Genomic DNA, 14,408 nt, shown 5'->3' with positions numbered 1-14,408 from the left:
AAAGTGGTGCTACATGCAGTGTTTATTTAAAAAAAAAAAAAGCCAGAGGCATTTGGACATAATTTGTACATGATTCAGACTAGATCCACTTACTTTGACTGAAACCTCTATGTATGTCTTCAATCAAAACTCTTTTAAAATTCTTGGCAATTGATTTTTCCTGGGGAATGATGGATGGATGGATGATTAGGGCTCCTATGAGTCTTGCAGTAGCTGTCATGCAGCAGTCTGGATGGAGCGGACAGAAGTTTCCAGAAAAGCCACGTGTAAATGATTTGATTGGCTCCAAGGCAGTTTGTCATTGGTCCAAACTCCAACTGAGATGTTTGTTTACCTGATGTGAGCCCCTCTGTTTTTATTGACAGCCAGGGGCGATTCTAGAATCTGACCTTCAGGGGTGCTTAGCCCCCAGTGCTGACAATAGCTCTTGGCTTGAACAATGTGGTGGCATAGTTGTCAGACGCATTCATAATGTGGGGGGGACACAATGGTGGGGTGGTTCTTGGGGTTCTCGCCCAGAAAATTTTGAATAAAGTAGATGCCATTTCCTGCATTCTCTTTAACAGGTTGTTAAACATCTATGTTTACCTACATAAGTAAACGATTCAATAACTATTGTAGAGAGCTCGGCACAATGAGAAGTAGCGCTAAGCTAGCAGCGTGGAATACAGATGCACTAGCTAAGATGCTACTTTACATTACGCAACCTAATAAACACTGTGCACAAAATTAGTTTAGTGCCTACTGATCATAACAAAGACTAAACTTATGCAACCAGAAGTTGCAACATACATACAAGCCACAAAACAAAGCACAACTAGCTTTAAGCATTAACCTTTAATTTAACCATTAAAGATGCAATGTAATTATAAAAATGGAGGATTTACTTGCAGTTGCCTTCATACAGATGAACATGTTGTACTTCCTGTTTATCACTGTTGTATTCAGCTGCTCATGAAGTCAACCATAGGGCTTTATCATCTTTTACATTTTTCCAGACAGTTTAGGTTTTGGAAATGGAATCAACTGTATTCCACCCTCTAAAGCAGGACTATTCAACTAAACTGCTCAGGGGGGGTCACAGTTACTGAAGCCAGCAGCTCAGGGGGCGGACATCCAACGATTAAAGGCTTTATGTAAATAAACCAAGTATTACAATAATCTGTTACCTTTGAAATTTGTTTATTCTGTTGCATTGAATCATAAATGCAATAAACAGAACCCCAAACCGCCCCCCAAATGTTTTTTTTTTTTTTTAACATTATTTTTCAGGGGTGCCGAGTTAAAATTTAGGGGCGCATGAGCACCTCAAAAAGAGACTAAAATCGCCGCTGTTGACAACATTTTACATTTGCATTTTGCTTTCAGACAGTTTTAAATTGGTTTTTGACTGACACTTAAGAAGAATCAGCAACTTTCCCAAGTTGGTCACATATTGTAGAAAACCCCAGTGGAGTCGGCTTTTTTAAATAAAATAAATAAATAAAGCCCTGCATTTGATGGTACTTTCTCTGCCATCCAAACTTTCCAACATAATGGTTTTAGGATCAGCCTTGTGAATGTGTTTGATGTAGGAGTATGAGGGATAATGGAAACTTCAAAGTGATAGCAGGCTACTTTGATTCAGTGGCTACTCAATTTACTTCATTGACTTGATGCTTGTGTGCACTACAATTTTATTTCATCAAGCAGATTCCAGAGCTCGTGTTTGTTTGAAGGCCATCAGAGGAAGGGAATGAACCGAAAAGTGTTTGTGCTTCACTGCAGGATTTATTGTGCGTCGAAAACGCAACCCAACGAGCGAAGTCACTATCAAACAGACCACACACAGGCGCATAAACAGTCGCAAACTTTAATGCGAAGAAATGCTTTCACTATCCATACAGTCAGAAATTCACGGTCTCCCTTTGCTTTCTTCTTCAGCTCCTGGGAATGGCCTTCTCCATGACGCTGTTCCACCACATCCACAGAACGGGGAAGAAGTACGACGCTTAGCCTCAGGGCGGAGGCACCTGATGTAGTGGAGCCCCACTGCCTGATGGGATGAGACTCTAGTTTTACAAAAAAAATCAAACTTTCATGCTTCCCGCTCACTTTACAGCATCTGTAGAGCATCCCTTGCCCCCACCCCACTCCCCCCATCCTAGAACTGTACAGATTCCAGCTGTGTTCCTGTACCTTTTTTTTTTGCTCTTTCTTCTTATCATTCATTTTGCCAAAGAGTGACACAACTGGAGTAGAAGGGACACCTATTTTTGGCAAGCAAGAGAAACTCGCTGGGTATTATTGAAATATGCTTTCTTTTTTTTTAAATGGACTAACAATTTTCTGAAAGGAAGGATGGATTTTGAGGACATGAAACTTTACTAATGCCCATACAGCATCTCCAAGGCAAAGAAAACCCACGAAACTGATAATAAGACCACCACTCATGGAGTTATTATTATTTATGTCGCTCTCATTTTAATTCAAAGCAAACCCACTTTTTTTTTTTTTTTTTGCTTGTAAATGAATAAAGATCCAATACGGCATGCTAGTTTTCTACTTCACTGACTTACTCTTGACCTTGAAAATGTTGCCGTTTTCGTTGTAAACTTCTCCGATTTCGTTTGTTTGTGTATCGTGGACGCTCCCGTGGAATGCACGTGTCGAACAGATCAGCCTGTGAGTGTGTTTGTGCGTGGGGATGGATTAGACATGACGTTGCTGTGGAGGTGGACAGACATGTTAGAGTTTATTTTTAATGTATTCCATGACTTCTTTTCATTTTTTGACACACATTTAGGTAAACACATTGGGAGGAACATTATACAATCAAGCGTAATTGCTAGAGGATTTATTTATTGTTTTTCTCAAATTCTGCAGTGTCCACTGAATAATGAACTGTAATGCACAAACCTGTTTGTGAACGCGCACACGTGCACAGTTTTGCAACGCTGCACAGCATCGGTATTCCAAGTCCCCGTGAGACGACACATATGATGTTAAATGGTTGTTTGTTAGCGCTCCGCGAGTCCTGTCAACCGCAGTGATCTGGGTGATTAAGTTGTTACTTTGAGACTAGATTGCGTTTGTGTGTTCAGCTCTGTCTTTGTTGGATCGCACAGTCCAAGCTGCAGAGAGGGGAGGAAAAAACAGCACATAGGCTGAGAGGAAAGGCTAAGAGGGCCAAAACAACAGACATCTTGTCTCGCTGCAGCCATCAATACTGTTGGCAAGAGGAGGCTAGAGGCCTTTCTCTTTAAGGTGTCATCCATTCGCTCCGTTCTTCTTCTGATTTCTTTCTTTGGCTGCAAACTAAGCCATACCTCCATTCCTTTTTTTTTTTTTTTTGCACCCCAATTCTCTTCCCACTTGTCAGAAAGCGATGCGTTTGACATTCATTGCTTATTACTCGGTTGCACCTCTGCTTCGCAACTCCTCAGATTTCATGTAAGCTTGCTTTTCATGCAGCAGCGAGGAGAGGGGGAGGCTGGAGTGTAGGCAGATCAAAGCTGAGGCAGATAGGTATGGCAACATGCCCTGTAGGACACGTCTGTTTATGTCTGTTTACGTGCTGATGCACCACAGGACGGCTGAGCAGCAGCCTACCTCCCGTGGACTGAAAATACTCTTCATCTCTTGGTGACTTGAAGATTACTGCCCTCGAGTTTGTCTCCATAAACTCTCTGAACGTTTAGAGGTATAAAGAGCTAGCTTTATTGTTGGGGAATCCTTTTAACTGTGGGAACATGACTTATGTTATTCACTTTTTTTGTGACATCTCCAAAGTAAATTAGTTTTGACTTCTAAAATAAACATCAGAGAATGGAGACAAAAAAAAAAAAAAAAAAATTTCAAGCAAGTTTATAGGTTTTTTTCAGATTAACTGTTTTATTTCCATGATCACAGTTTGTAAGAAGTGATTCGACTTTAAGGTGCGTCTGCACATCCACACAAAGTGAAATAGGTCAGTGTTGAATTAGCATGACAGTTTGATTAAGTGGTCAGAGTTTGAAACTGGAGCAGATTTAGGTGCATATTAAATGCAAAGGATCGGATTCGTGCACTAAGAATAAAATAAAAGCACGTGTTTCGTGTAATTCCATGGACTCATACCTTCTTGTTTTCTGCTTTGCCCACCTTTGCAGCATTTTCCCTTTGGTTTTCTGCTGCCACAGCTCCGACTGTTCATTGTGACTGTGCATTGTGTTTCCTATTCTGGTTTGTGGCTTTGTTTGACTTGAAAACCGTCCGTTTCTAATGTGCGTACAGCGCACGTTAGCCCGAATGAGGCTGAGTTAGCACATGCTGCCAGACTGGTGGCACTCGCCTTCCATTTAACTCAGCAACAATTATAAAAGACAAATCCAAACATAAAGCAGGAAACAGTTGCAGCTAAATGAAAAAAATGAACACCAGCTTACTACTTGAGTCTTTGTTTTCCAGAAGCAGCTAGTTTGCATATGTCCAGCCTGTACTGCCAAAACAGCGGCTGCTTAAAGCCCCTTAATGCTCGAAGTGGCTACAATCTTCAATTTAGTCTTGTTGCAAAGATGAATCTTTTGCCATGGATGACATTTTTAACATTATTGTTTTCTCAGACATGGACAAAAAAACACATACATTTATTAGAAAAAGTTCTTAGAAACTCCAGCTTTTCACGTCTCTGATAACTTTTTGGAGGTCGTTTTTAGCTTTATAAATTTTATTTTGGCAACAAATTCAATAGAATAAAGGAAGGTGTGCAAGAAAAAGCAGCAGACTCGGACCATTATGTGCAGTGACCCTGCTGGCTGCGATATACTGTCTCCCTTCATATGCTCCGACTCCTCTTGCTGTGTCCACGGGGGTAACATGACAGCTGCTGATGTACAGCACAGGCATGAGCGGTCGCATCCCCTCTGCTTGGCTGCCTCCACAAACTCTCCACGCATCCCTTTATTTACTGCCTCGCTCTGCAGACACCTGGCACCGCATGCAGACGCTGGCAGCCCCGACGCTGCAGAGAAACAGCTCTTTGCACAGCTCAAAGCACCTGTGGGGGTATGGAGGAATCACTGTAACTGTTATGTAAATCTGGCTGCACTCTATCCCAGATGGAAAGTTTCAGGGGGAGAAGGTCTCGATAAATAATTCACCGCGATGCTTTGTCTCACATTACCTGGAAACGTCTTAAAACTGACGACACAGAAAACATGAGAAAGGTGGAAATAAAAGCAAATCCAGGGGACTGTCATGGAACCTGACATCAAACTTGAGAGGCGCAGTCTGCAGACGCTCTTAACTCTTTGCCCCAGCCTGATCTGACTGTACCGACATTCTGTGTGAACTCCCGTTAAACCCTGCTGCCATTCGTGGTTTTGTCAGTGCAAGTGTTTTTCTGTGTTTTTAGATCACACGGATGAATGCCATTTTTACAAAAGCTGTTAAGTCATAGAACTTTTTTTGTTGTTGTTGTTGCTATTTAAATGTTTGGGGTTTTTTTGTTATAGAGGGCAATTTTGCTGGCTTGTTGTTTCCACTTGTGACAGATGCTCACCGTTGCTCATTGTTACAACATGACACAGTTAATTCATCTCTCTCCAGAGGATTAGACTTGGCAGAGCCTCTCTCCAAGGTGCAAAAATGCCTTTCTGTCTTAATACTGCAAACAACAACACACACAGCAATTAAGTTAGAATTAATGGAGGTAAAATTTAGCATATGAAATTGGGTGAAGTCCACTAAAGACGTACCGCATTCTTCTTGTGATTCTAGTTTAATTAAATTAGGGTGTGTGCTTATAATCTGCGGTACGTCTTTTCAAGCTGCTGATGTCAGGCCCATTATGCATTTCTAGGTCAGGATCTGTGAGACTCTGTGCAACAGAGCTCCGTGTATTAGTCCCAGGAGTTAGCATCATGTGTAAATATGCTCAGTGTTACCGTAATGACCATATGTGTACACTGACAGTTGAATTTTCTAGCAAGCCATGTGCTCATTTAAGACATATCATCTTCATGTATGTTGTGATTTTTTTTCATGTATGCTGTTTTTTCTGCCTCTGTTTTCCCCTTTCAGCTCCACTAGTCGTGTACATTTTATGTAAATGTGTGTTTTATCAGTATGCTTTCATACTTTATTTGACTGGATTTTGATCTTGTAGTAAAATATATATTTTTTCATGTATCATTTTCTCTCGAGGAGTATAAAAGGTCTCTTTGTGGTTCGTGGAGGCTCTCTCAGTCAGATGGTGAAGACTGAACGCATGGTTTTGTCTGCCGTGAGGAACTTTGAACGTAGCGCGTCATCTTTTTATGTTAATCGTTTTATTTTTACCACCGTCAGCATATTATTTCTGTAATCTTCTCATAATCCTTCTCCCAAGCTAAAGTGGAGTATGTGAGCGGTGGAAATGTGCGCTGCGTTTGATGTTGTGTTCTGCTCAGTGGCGTTATCTGACACCTGCCAACCTCGTCTTGTGAGCTTCTGCAACACTTCTCCCCTCTGCTAGGTGGTGGACAACCTTCTCTTTAGTATCGAAATCAACTATTTTTAAATAAAGGAAAATGTGTCACTAAATCCCACGACACCTCACAGCCATTGCCTTTCATGTTTAATGACTCGTTGCTTCTGATTTATTCTCCTTTTATGTTGCTGTCAATTATATAGGCCACATTTAAACACTGGTTCTGATTGTGTTGAGTGGTGGGGGCTCGACAACTTGGCACGAAGAGCAAAAAGAAGTGCAGATTTCATGTGTTTGATGAAAGTCAGTGGCGTCCCTGCCTTAAACTGGCCTCCTTTTGAAAATTAGATAGTTATCCTAAAGATGAAATAATGGCAGCTGGCAGTTTGAGCTAAGGCTTTTTCTTTCATTCATTTTTGAAGAGAAGATAAAAGTGCAAATGATCGGCCATTAGTCCCATGCTTTAAGATAATGGAACGAGCATCAGCGTATTTTTGTATAGAGTTTAACACCCCCCCCTTTTTTTAGCTTAAATCTCATCAGACCTGTGTGTGACAGTGAATGGACTTTATTATGCCATTCAACCCTGACAATATGCTTTTTCTTCTACGTCACTGTTGTTTCTATGCAAAAACTATGACCTATTTTAGCCTTTGTACAGATTATTTTGTATGAATAACATGTACTGAAATAAAGTGAAAGTAATCAACCGCGAGTTCCCCCTCTCTGGTTATTGTAACGTTTCACTTCACTCTCTGCACTAGATGTAGCAGGAAAGCTCATTTCATCAACCTGAGTTCTGAAGCCTTTCTTTTTGATGAAACTGTTTGTAAGCTGGTTGGGCTGCATTAGAGGTGGTTTTCAGGTTTGTTTCTGCAACTGTTTGCAGTCAGTTGTGCATCTTTTAAACTTCTCTGCAGCAGCCATTTTTTACTTGACCACACACACACACACATTATGAATGACGATTCTGTAAGCTTGCAAAAGCTTAAAACTATTTTTTTAACACCTTCTACATAAAATCTTTGGTCTGTATAAATGTAAACATAACAAAGCTGCTAAAAAGTCTAAATTTTGCAGGAAAAAAATGCTTAAATTAATTAAGTATAATGTTATGCAGTTAAAATCTGAAAATAATTCAAATGATCTAATGTGGCTCCAAATAGTAAAACCCAACTTGTTTTATTTTTTTTTTCTGCTGCTCCTCAGGGGTCGCCACAGCAAACTAACTCGCTTGAAGACTTGCCAGTTGTTTTTATGCCGGATGCCATTTCTGAAGCAATCACAGCCCTCTGTGTGGAGCAGAGGGCTGCCATGTTGCCATCTTAAGGGTTAAGGGCCTTGCTCAAGGTGCTCAGAGTGGTGCAAACGAGGAAGGAGGCAGGTGTGGGTACTTCACCTTTCTCACTCACATTTCAATGTTGTTGGGTCTGGGTAGTCAAACCGGTGAACTTCCAATCACAGACTCGCCTTCTTTAACCACTGTGCCACCACTCCCCTCTAAAAAAAAAATCCAACCTCTTTATCTTCTAAAAACATTAAAAGTTGATTCAGCTGTGTAGACTCCAAGGACCGCTCGAGGTAAGAAGGATCAGGACTTACTTTTGCTACAGGGTAGGAGTTATTGTAGTTTTGAGCCTCAGATAACAGGAGTCCCAGAACAGCAACTGGATTATCGCTTCCTGGAAAACCCCATCATTTTTCAGGGATTGCAATATTAATGAAGTCATCCAACAAGCACTCTGCAAACGTGGAAGGTCTCTTCAAACCATCCTGCAGTAGTAAACTACATCCTAACTTTGTTTCTTAAAACCAAACATGTGTGTTTTATTGGTTTAGAATGTCAATTTTTATATGTCGACAAAAGTAAAGTAAAATCTCAGCATTCTGTCATATGCTCTTTCTAAATCCAGAAAGACACAATGGAGTTCTTTCTGACCCTATCTGTACTTCTCCATCAGCATCCTCAAAGCAAAGATGGCATATGTGGTGCTCTTTCTCAGCATGAAACCATATTGCTGCTCACAGATAGCCACCTCTCATCTAAATCTAGCTTCCACAACTCTCTCCCAGATCTTCAATATGTGGGTCATCAACTGAATTCCCCTGTAGTTGCTACAACTTTGTATATCACCCTTGTTCTTAAAAATGGGCACCAGCACACTTCTTTCAGGTCTCTCTTGTAAATGAGTCCTCGAGGCTCAATGGGATTTACCTGTATAAATAAAGGTTGATTGATTCTTCTCCATTCATCAGATATTTTCTCACCCGCAAATATGCCATTGAATATTTGAATCAAAAACCTCACTGCCATCTCTCCAAGACATTTCCAAACCTCCACTGGTATGTCATCAGGTCCTAATGCCTTCCCTTATTCATTCTTTTCAAAGCTTTCTGAACTTCACCTTCACTAATCTTTCCCACATTACCTTTTTTCCCCCTTTTCATTCTCTTCATTAGCTCTTCAAAGTACTCCTTCCATCTTCCCATCACACTCTCCTCACTTGTTAGAAAATTACAATTCCTATCTTTAACAAGTCTAACCTGCTGCACATACTTTCCAGCCTGATCCATCTGTCTCGCCAATCTGTACAAGTCCTTCTCACCCTCTTTAGTGTCCACTCTCCCATGACCATCATACACCTTCTGCTTTGTCTTAGCTACCTCCCTCTTTGCTCTATGTTGCATCGCCTTATATTCTTGTCTGCTCTCTTCCTCCTTGGCTAATCTCTTTTTCTGAATAGCTTCCTGCACTTCACTATTCCACCAGCAGGTTTCCATCCATCCATCTATTATCTTTACCCGCTTCTTCCTTTTTGGGTCGTGGGGGTCGCAGGTGCCCATGTCCAGCGGTTACTGTGCGAGGGGCGGAATACACCCTCGACAGGTTGCAAGTGAATCACACGGCCACATAGAGACAAATGAGACAAACAACTATTCACCCTCTCACTCACACCTAGAGACAATTTAGAGTTACAATTAGAGTTTTAGACAATTTAGAGTTTTAGAGTTACCAGTCAGCCTACCATGCATGTTTTTGGCCTGTGGGAGGAAATTGGAGTACCTGGAGAAAACCCATGCATGGGACCCGAAATACCTCATAAGCTAATTCAGCCAGTTGTATTATCTTTACTGCACATGCATTCCACTTTTATCAGTTCTTGTCACAGAAATCTCAAGATTAGTGGCAAAATATATGAATAAAAATGCAAAAGCCCCAAAAAATTGTGGCACAAATGAGAAGTAAAACTGGTTTCCAGGTAAAAATCTATGGGACGTAAACTTACAAATGTTTACTTAAATAAAATCACAAATCAAACTCTTGAAGTTTAATGGGTTGTTTTTTTTTGCCATGTTTCCAAACTACCTGAGGGAGCTTAGTGCTTCCTGGTGCTCAGCTGCAAAATAATAGGGGGGGGGGTGGGGGGCATTATAGAATGTTTATCCATATACAGATTTCTGACGTCTGAGACGGCCACATCACTCTTACAGCTGATCATTTGTTGTCAGTTGATATTTAGCAGAGTTTTTTGTTTAAATCTTATCACAGTATAGCTGGCTTGGTTTATTTTATTTTATTTTTTAATACAATTACTTGGCTGAAATCCACCAGATTTACCCTCCAGCAGAGAAGAAATTTGGAAATAAAATGCAAGATATCATTAAATGGCATCAAATGTTCCTTCTGTCAAAGATGCCATTGTCCAGCCGTTGGTCAATGTCATTCTGTTTTATTTTTACCAGTCTGTCTTTGAAGATGCAATTTATGCACAAAACTACAAGCCTTTCCAAAACAATAAGCATTAATGTAGAAGCAAATGTGCAATGCACATGATGCAGGATGTAAAACCTTTGAAGTAACAGGAAAAATGAGGCAAAAAGGGCAATGAGGGGAGATGAGATTTATATGAGCAGAAGATTTATAATACACGAGAGCTGCAGTCTCAGAGTCATGTTGGTGTAATCTGAACTGCCAGCCTGCATAGACCGTTCTGGGGGCGACCAGCATGGCAGGGGAGCGTCATAAACCTACACGTCACCCCAGCACCCCCCCCCTCTATTTTTTTTTTTTTAGCCAGCTGGACACCCTCACTGCATGCAAACAACCCGTCTCATTACAGATTCACGTGGTGGCTCAGTATGTGCAGGGTGGGGCTGGGACCAGGGCCTGTTTTCAAGTGAAAGTCCGTCTAGCTTTATGTGTCAGATTTAAATCAATCAAGCAGAAAATGGACAGAGAAGTGAGTCTGGATCGTGCTGAGACGTTCTCATTTGTCAACCCGTGGATCAGATATTTCCTCTTCTTCTTCAGCTTCTTGTTTTGGGTGAGTACAGTTGAGCATTCGAAGGACTGCACTGACCAGCACTGACAAAGTGATCTGCTGTCCCAGGACACCACCTGCTCTTATTGAGCCCTGCAAATCACATGTTATCAGTGTTTTACAAAAAAAACACCAAAAGGTTTAAACAGAAAACCGCTTACAACTAATGACTAAAGAAATTTAATGCAACAAGTACTTTTGGTGCAAAGAGCCTATTTAAGCTGACTACAGTTATAAATGGGCGTTCCTGTAGTGTGTGGAGAGGTGCAGTCTTATCAAAGAAAAAGCACTAAACACCTGGAAACTGTAATTCTATCGGTATTTGAGAGATTTTATTAAATGCAAAGTATGCTTTTATGAAATATCTGCCTAAAATGTTTTTTTTTTTCTTTTTTTAAATCAGAGCACTCATACAAAGAAAGGAATCACTGCAGCTGCTATGGAGTTGTGAACATGCTTAGGAGTACCCAGTAGTTAATAAAGTTCATGTTCCATCATCCAGGTACCAAATCCAATAATTCTGAAAAAAACTAAAATAAATAAACTTTATCACCTCACCTTAGTACCCTTGATTTTAAAGACACATCATTCTGCTGCAATCATCATCGCTTGACATTTTACACTACAAACTGAAAATTAAATTGACCGAGTTTTTGTTTTTCTTAAGGTTGATCAACTATGATGGTCAAACGTTGACCCCAAAAGTGAATAATTTGTAGAAGACAACCCAGTGATTCATTCTTGAACGTTTCAATAAAATCTGTTCATTGATTCCTGAGATATTTTGGTACAAACAAACACACAAGGCCTAAAACATTATCAATCCACCCTCACCTTTGACAGTGAAAAACAAGTTTCACTTTTAGATCCCAGGCTGCAAAACAATTAATTCTCCCAATTACTTATGATTATGATTCAAAAAGTTACAGCAGCTAAATGATAATTGCAAGAACTTTCTGTTGTTTATGATAAATACCTAAAATGTTATAAAGTTTTCACAGTTTTTTTCCAAATGAATAAATGTAATAGGTCTAAAATTATCATGGTGCCAAAATGGGAAGTTAAAAATATAAAAGTATATAATTTTTTCAATCGAAAATAAATAAAAACAGGCATTATTGGATTTCATAAATTTACAACAACCAAAAAAGATGCAGATTAAAGTATGGTAATAGTTTTACAAATTTAAAAAAAAGGAAGAAATTGTTCAGATATCTTGTAATTTTATCATTCAAGACTGAACGAACTTCTTTAAAGAATAAATGCCACCTGTTTTCAGGAAGGTTGCACTCGTATACAGTCATCATAAATCAAATTCACTTACACAACTGGTGTGATCGCTTTGATGGCGCTGGTCCGAGAGAACGTCACGAGGACTGCCGGAAACCCCAAAAGTCCTGGAGGCAAACATTGTGCCAGACACCATGAGCAATGGCCACCTCCACTGTTTCTGTTCACGTCAATCTTACTGAAGACGACATATCCGCGCCCAAATATTGACTTTCAATATATTGAAGGATACATTCATACACAGCTCAAGTGCTCGCTACAATACAGGGAGCTAGCAGTGTCCGGAAACTAGACCAAATTGATAAAATGTAGGCTACAAATGGTGATACCAGTCACTGTGAAAAATAGCACAGAACAGAAGATGTGCACGATGCATGCCATTGTTTCACCATGCATTGAATAGGCTTTGATGAAACGATGACCTATTCAGCCAGCCGCTTATTTTATTTTACTTTTGATGCTCGTGTTAGCCTTAATGACTACGACAGTTTTCATTTACATGTGTCCATGGCTACATCGTAGCGCTGCATATGTCTCTGTGGGCATGATTCATTTTTCATATTGTATTGCGTATGGATGCATACCAAATGTTTAGCGACCTGTTCCTATGGTTTATATGGTTTTGTCTTGTTTTTAATTTCATTTAATTTTTTTTTACAAAAATACAAAACCAAAGAAAAAAACGCTTTTGTTGTAAGTGAAATGACCACATGACCAGGACGTTGAATCAAGAGCGGAGGCGGGTGGAGAAAAATGTATAGTTAGTTTCTGACACTTGTCTACCATGAGTTGCCACTGAGTGTCCGGCAGGCTCCCACACTCTCAGTCTTTAAGTCTCGCTTGAAGACCCACTTCTATTCGCTTGCCTTTAACACGGTGTGATTTGTTTTGGTCCGGTCTGTTCTCTACTCTGTTGGCCATTTTAGTTAGCTTCTGCTGCTATTTGTATCTGTATTTCTATTTTATGTTTTCCTGTCTGCTGTGCATGTTTGGTTCTTTTGTACAGCACTTTGGTTGGCCTTGTTGCTGTTTTAAGTGCTATATAAATAAATTGGTATGGTATGGTATGGTCTGGCAAACATGGTAATGACTCAACCCCACCCACACCCCACCACCACCACCACCCAAAAGAATTGCACTTTAAAAATTCTTGTTTCCTGCAGATGACTGCCACAGCTAACAAAACTGGATAAACCTCCAGTAGTGGAGAAAGTACTCAAACACTGTTTTTTAAGTAAAATTACAAATAAACAGACCAAAATGTATTCTAGTAAGAGTAGAAGTACCACATTAACATTTTTCCTTAAGTAAACATAAGCACTTGCTTTTAAAAATACTTAAAGTATTAAAAGTAAAAGTACTTGCTAAATGTATTACCTAATGCATTTGTCTACAATATCATTAAGTGTGCCTATCATATGTATATTTTCTGTAATACATTAATAGTGTTGTTTCATTTTAATGAACAATGTTGCAGATAATACATGTTTTTATTGTGTTTACTCTGTGACACAGTTCACACTTGGACTTGTGATTCTGTGCATCAGAATTTCAGGGATGACCTGCAGAGTTAAATGTCATTAATCAAAATAAGAAAGAGGAGTGATTATACCTTTTAAAGTTTTTATTTAACACAAAGCAAAACAAATGTGTCATTTTAACTGCAGTAAACACATTTAAGTAAAAGTTGTCTGCCTGAACAAAAGGAGCATTAGACACAACTAACAAAGGAACAGGCTCTGATCATTTCAACTCCAGTTTGTCATCAACTCTAGTTAAAATAATATCTATTCAACCTTGGAATGGGTCAATAGTGAACAATATTTTAACTTCCTGACACCATTTTTAAAACTTGGACCTGAGTATATAGAATGTAGTGGAGTAAAAGTAGAAAGTACCCAAGTGTAACTCTACTTAAGTAAAGTACTGATACATGACAAATGTACAGTACAGTAACAAAGTACTTGTACACAGTAACATCCCACCACTGTAAACCTCCCTCAGTTTTACTGATATTCACTTAAAATTTGATGTGTTATTAGCTGAGATTAAACACCACCATATATTCTGAACGCTAACAGATTGCACAAGATCTTTGTTAAAAAGTTTGCTATAAATTATTTAAAGTCAGAATAATACAAAATATGGACTGAACCACTTGAGATACTTCAAGGAAACTTATAGGAAATAAACATTAAATGTACATTCATAACTAATAAACTTTTGCAGCCAATAAAATTTATGATGGCCTTGGCAACTATTTGTCCTTAGAACATAAAAAATAATGTATTTCAGTCGCTCCTGCCGATATTGTCCTAAATTTTAATGAAATTGTAGCTCAGAGTCATTAGATAGGTGCACAATAA

General features: G+C 39.4%; 2 protein-coding genes across 2 annotated transcripts in view; both read left to right on the top strand.

The window, feature by feature from the left end:
- tspan9a (tetraspanin 9a) overlaps positions 1-2,088 on the top strand; it is a 99,672-nt gene extending 97,584 nt beyond the window's left edge. Inside the window, exon 8 of the mRNA XM_037682766.1 lies at positions 1,924-2,088. Within this exon, the coding sequence (XP_037538694.1) occupies positions 1,924-1,995 (72 nt within the window). The 3' untranslated portion in view covers positions 1,996-2,088. The remainder of the gene's footprint in view (positions 1-1,923) is intronic.
- An 8,571-nt stretch (positions 2,089-10,659) lies between these two features.
- The window catches only part of tspan33b (tetraspanin 33b), a 21,650-nt gene continuing 17,901 nt past the window's right edge, over positions 10,660-14,408 (top strand). Inside the window, exon 1 of the mRNA XM_037682764.1 lies at positions 10,660-10,755. Within this exon, the coding sequence (XP_037538692.1) occupies positions 10,660-10,755 (96 nt within the window). The remainder of the gene's footprint in view (positions 10,756-14,408) is intronic.

This window comes from Nematolebias whitei, chromosome 10 (genome assembly GCF_014905685.2).
Source record: "Nematolebias whitei isolate Nwh7 chromosome 10, NemWhi1, whole genome shotgun sequence".
NCBI classification, from domain to species: domain Eukaryota; kingdom Metazoa; phylum Chordata; class Actinopteri; order Cyprinodontiformes; family Rivulidae; genus Nematolebias; species Nematolebias whitei.
This window is presented reverse-complemented; position numbering and strand designations above follow the sequence as displayed.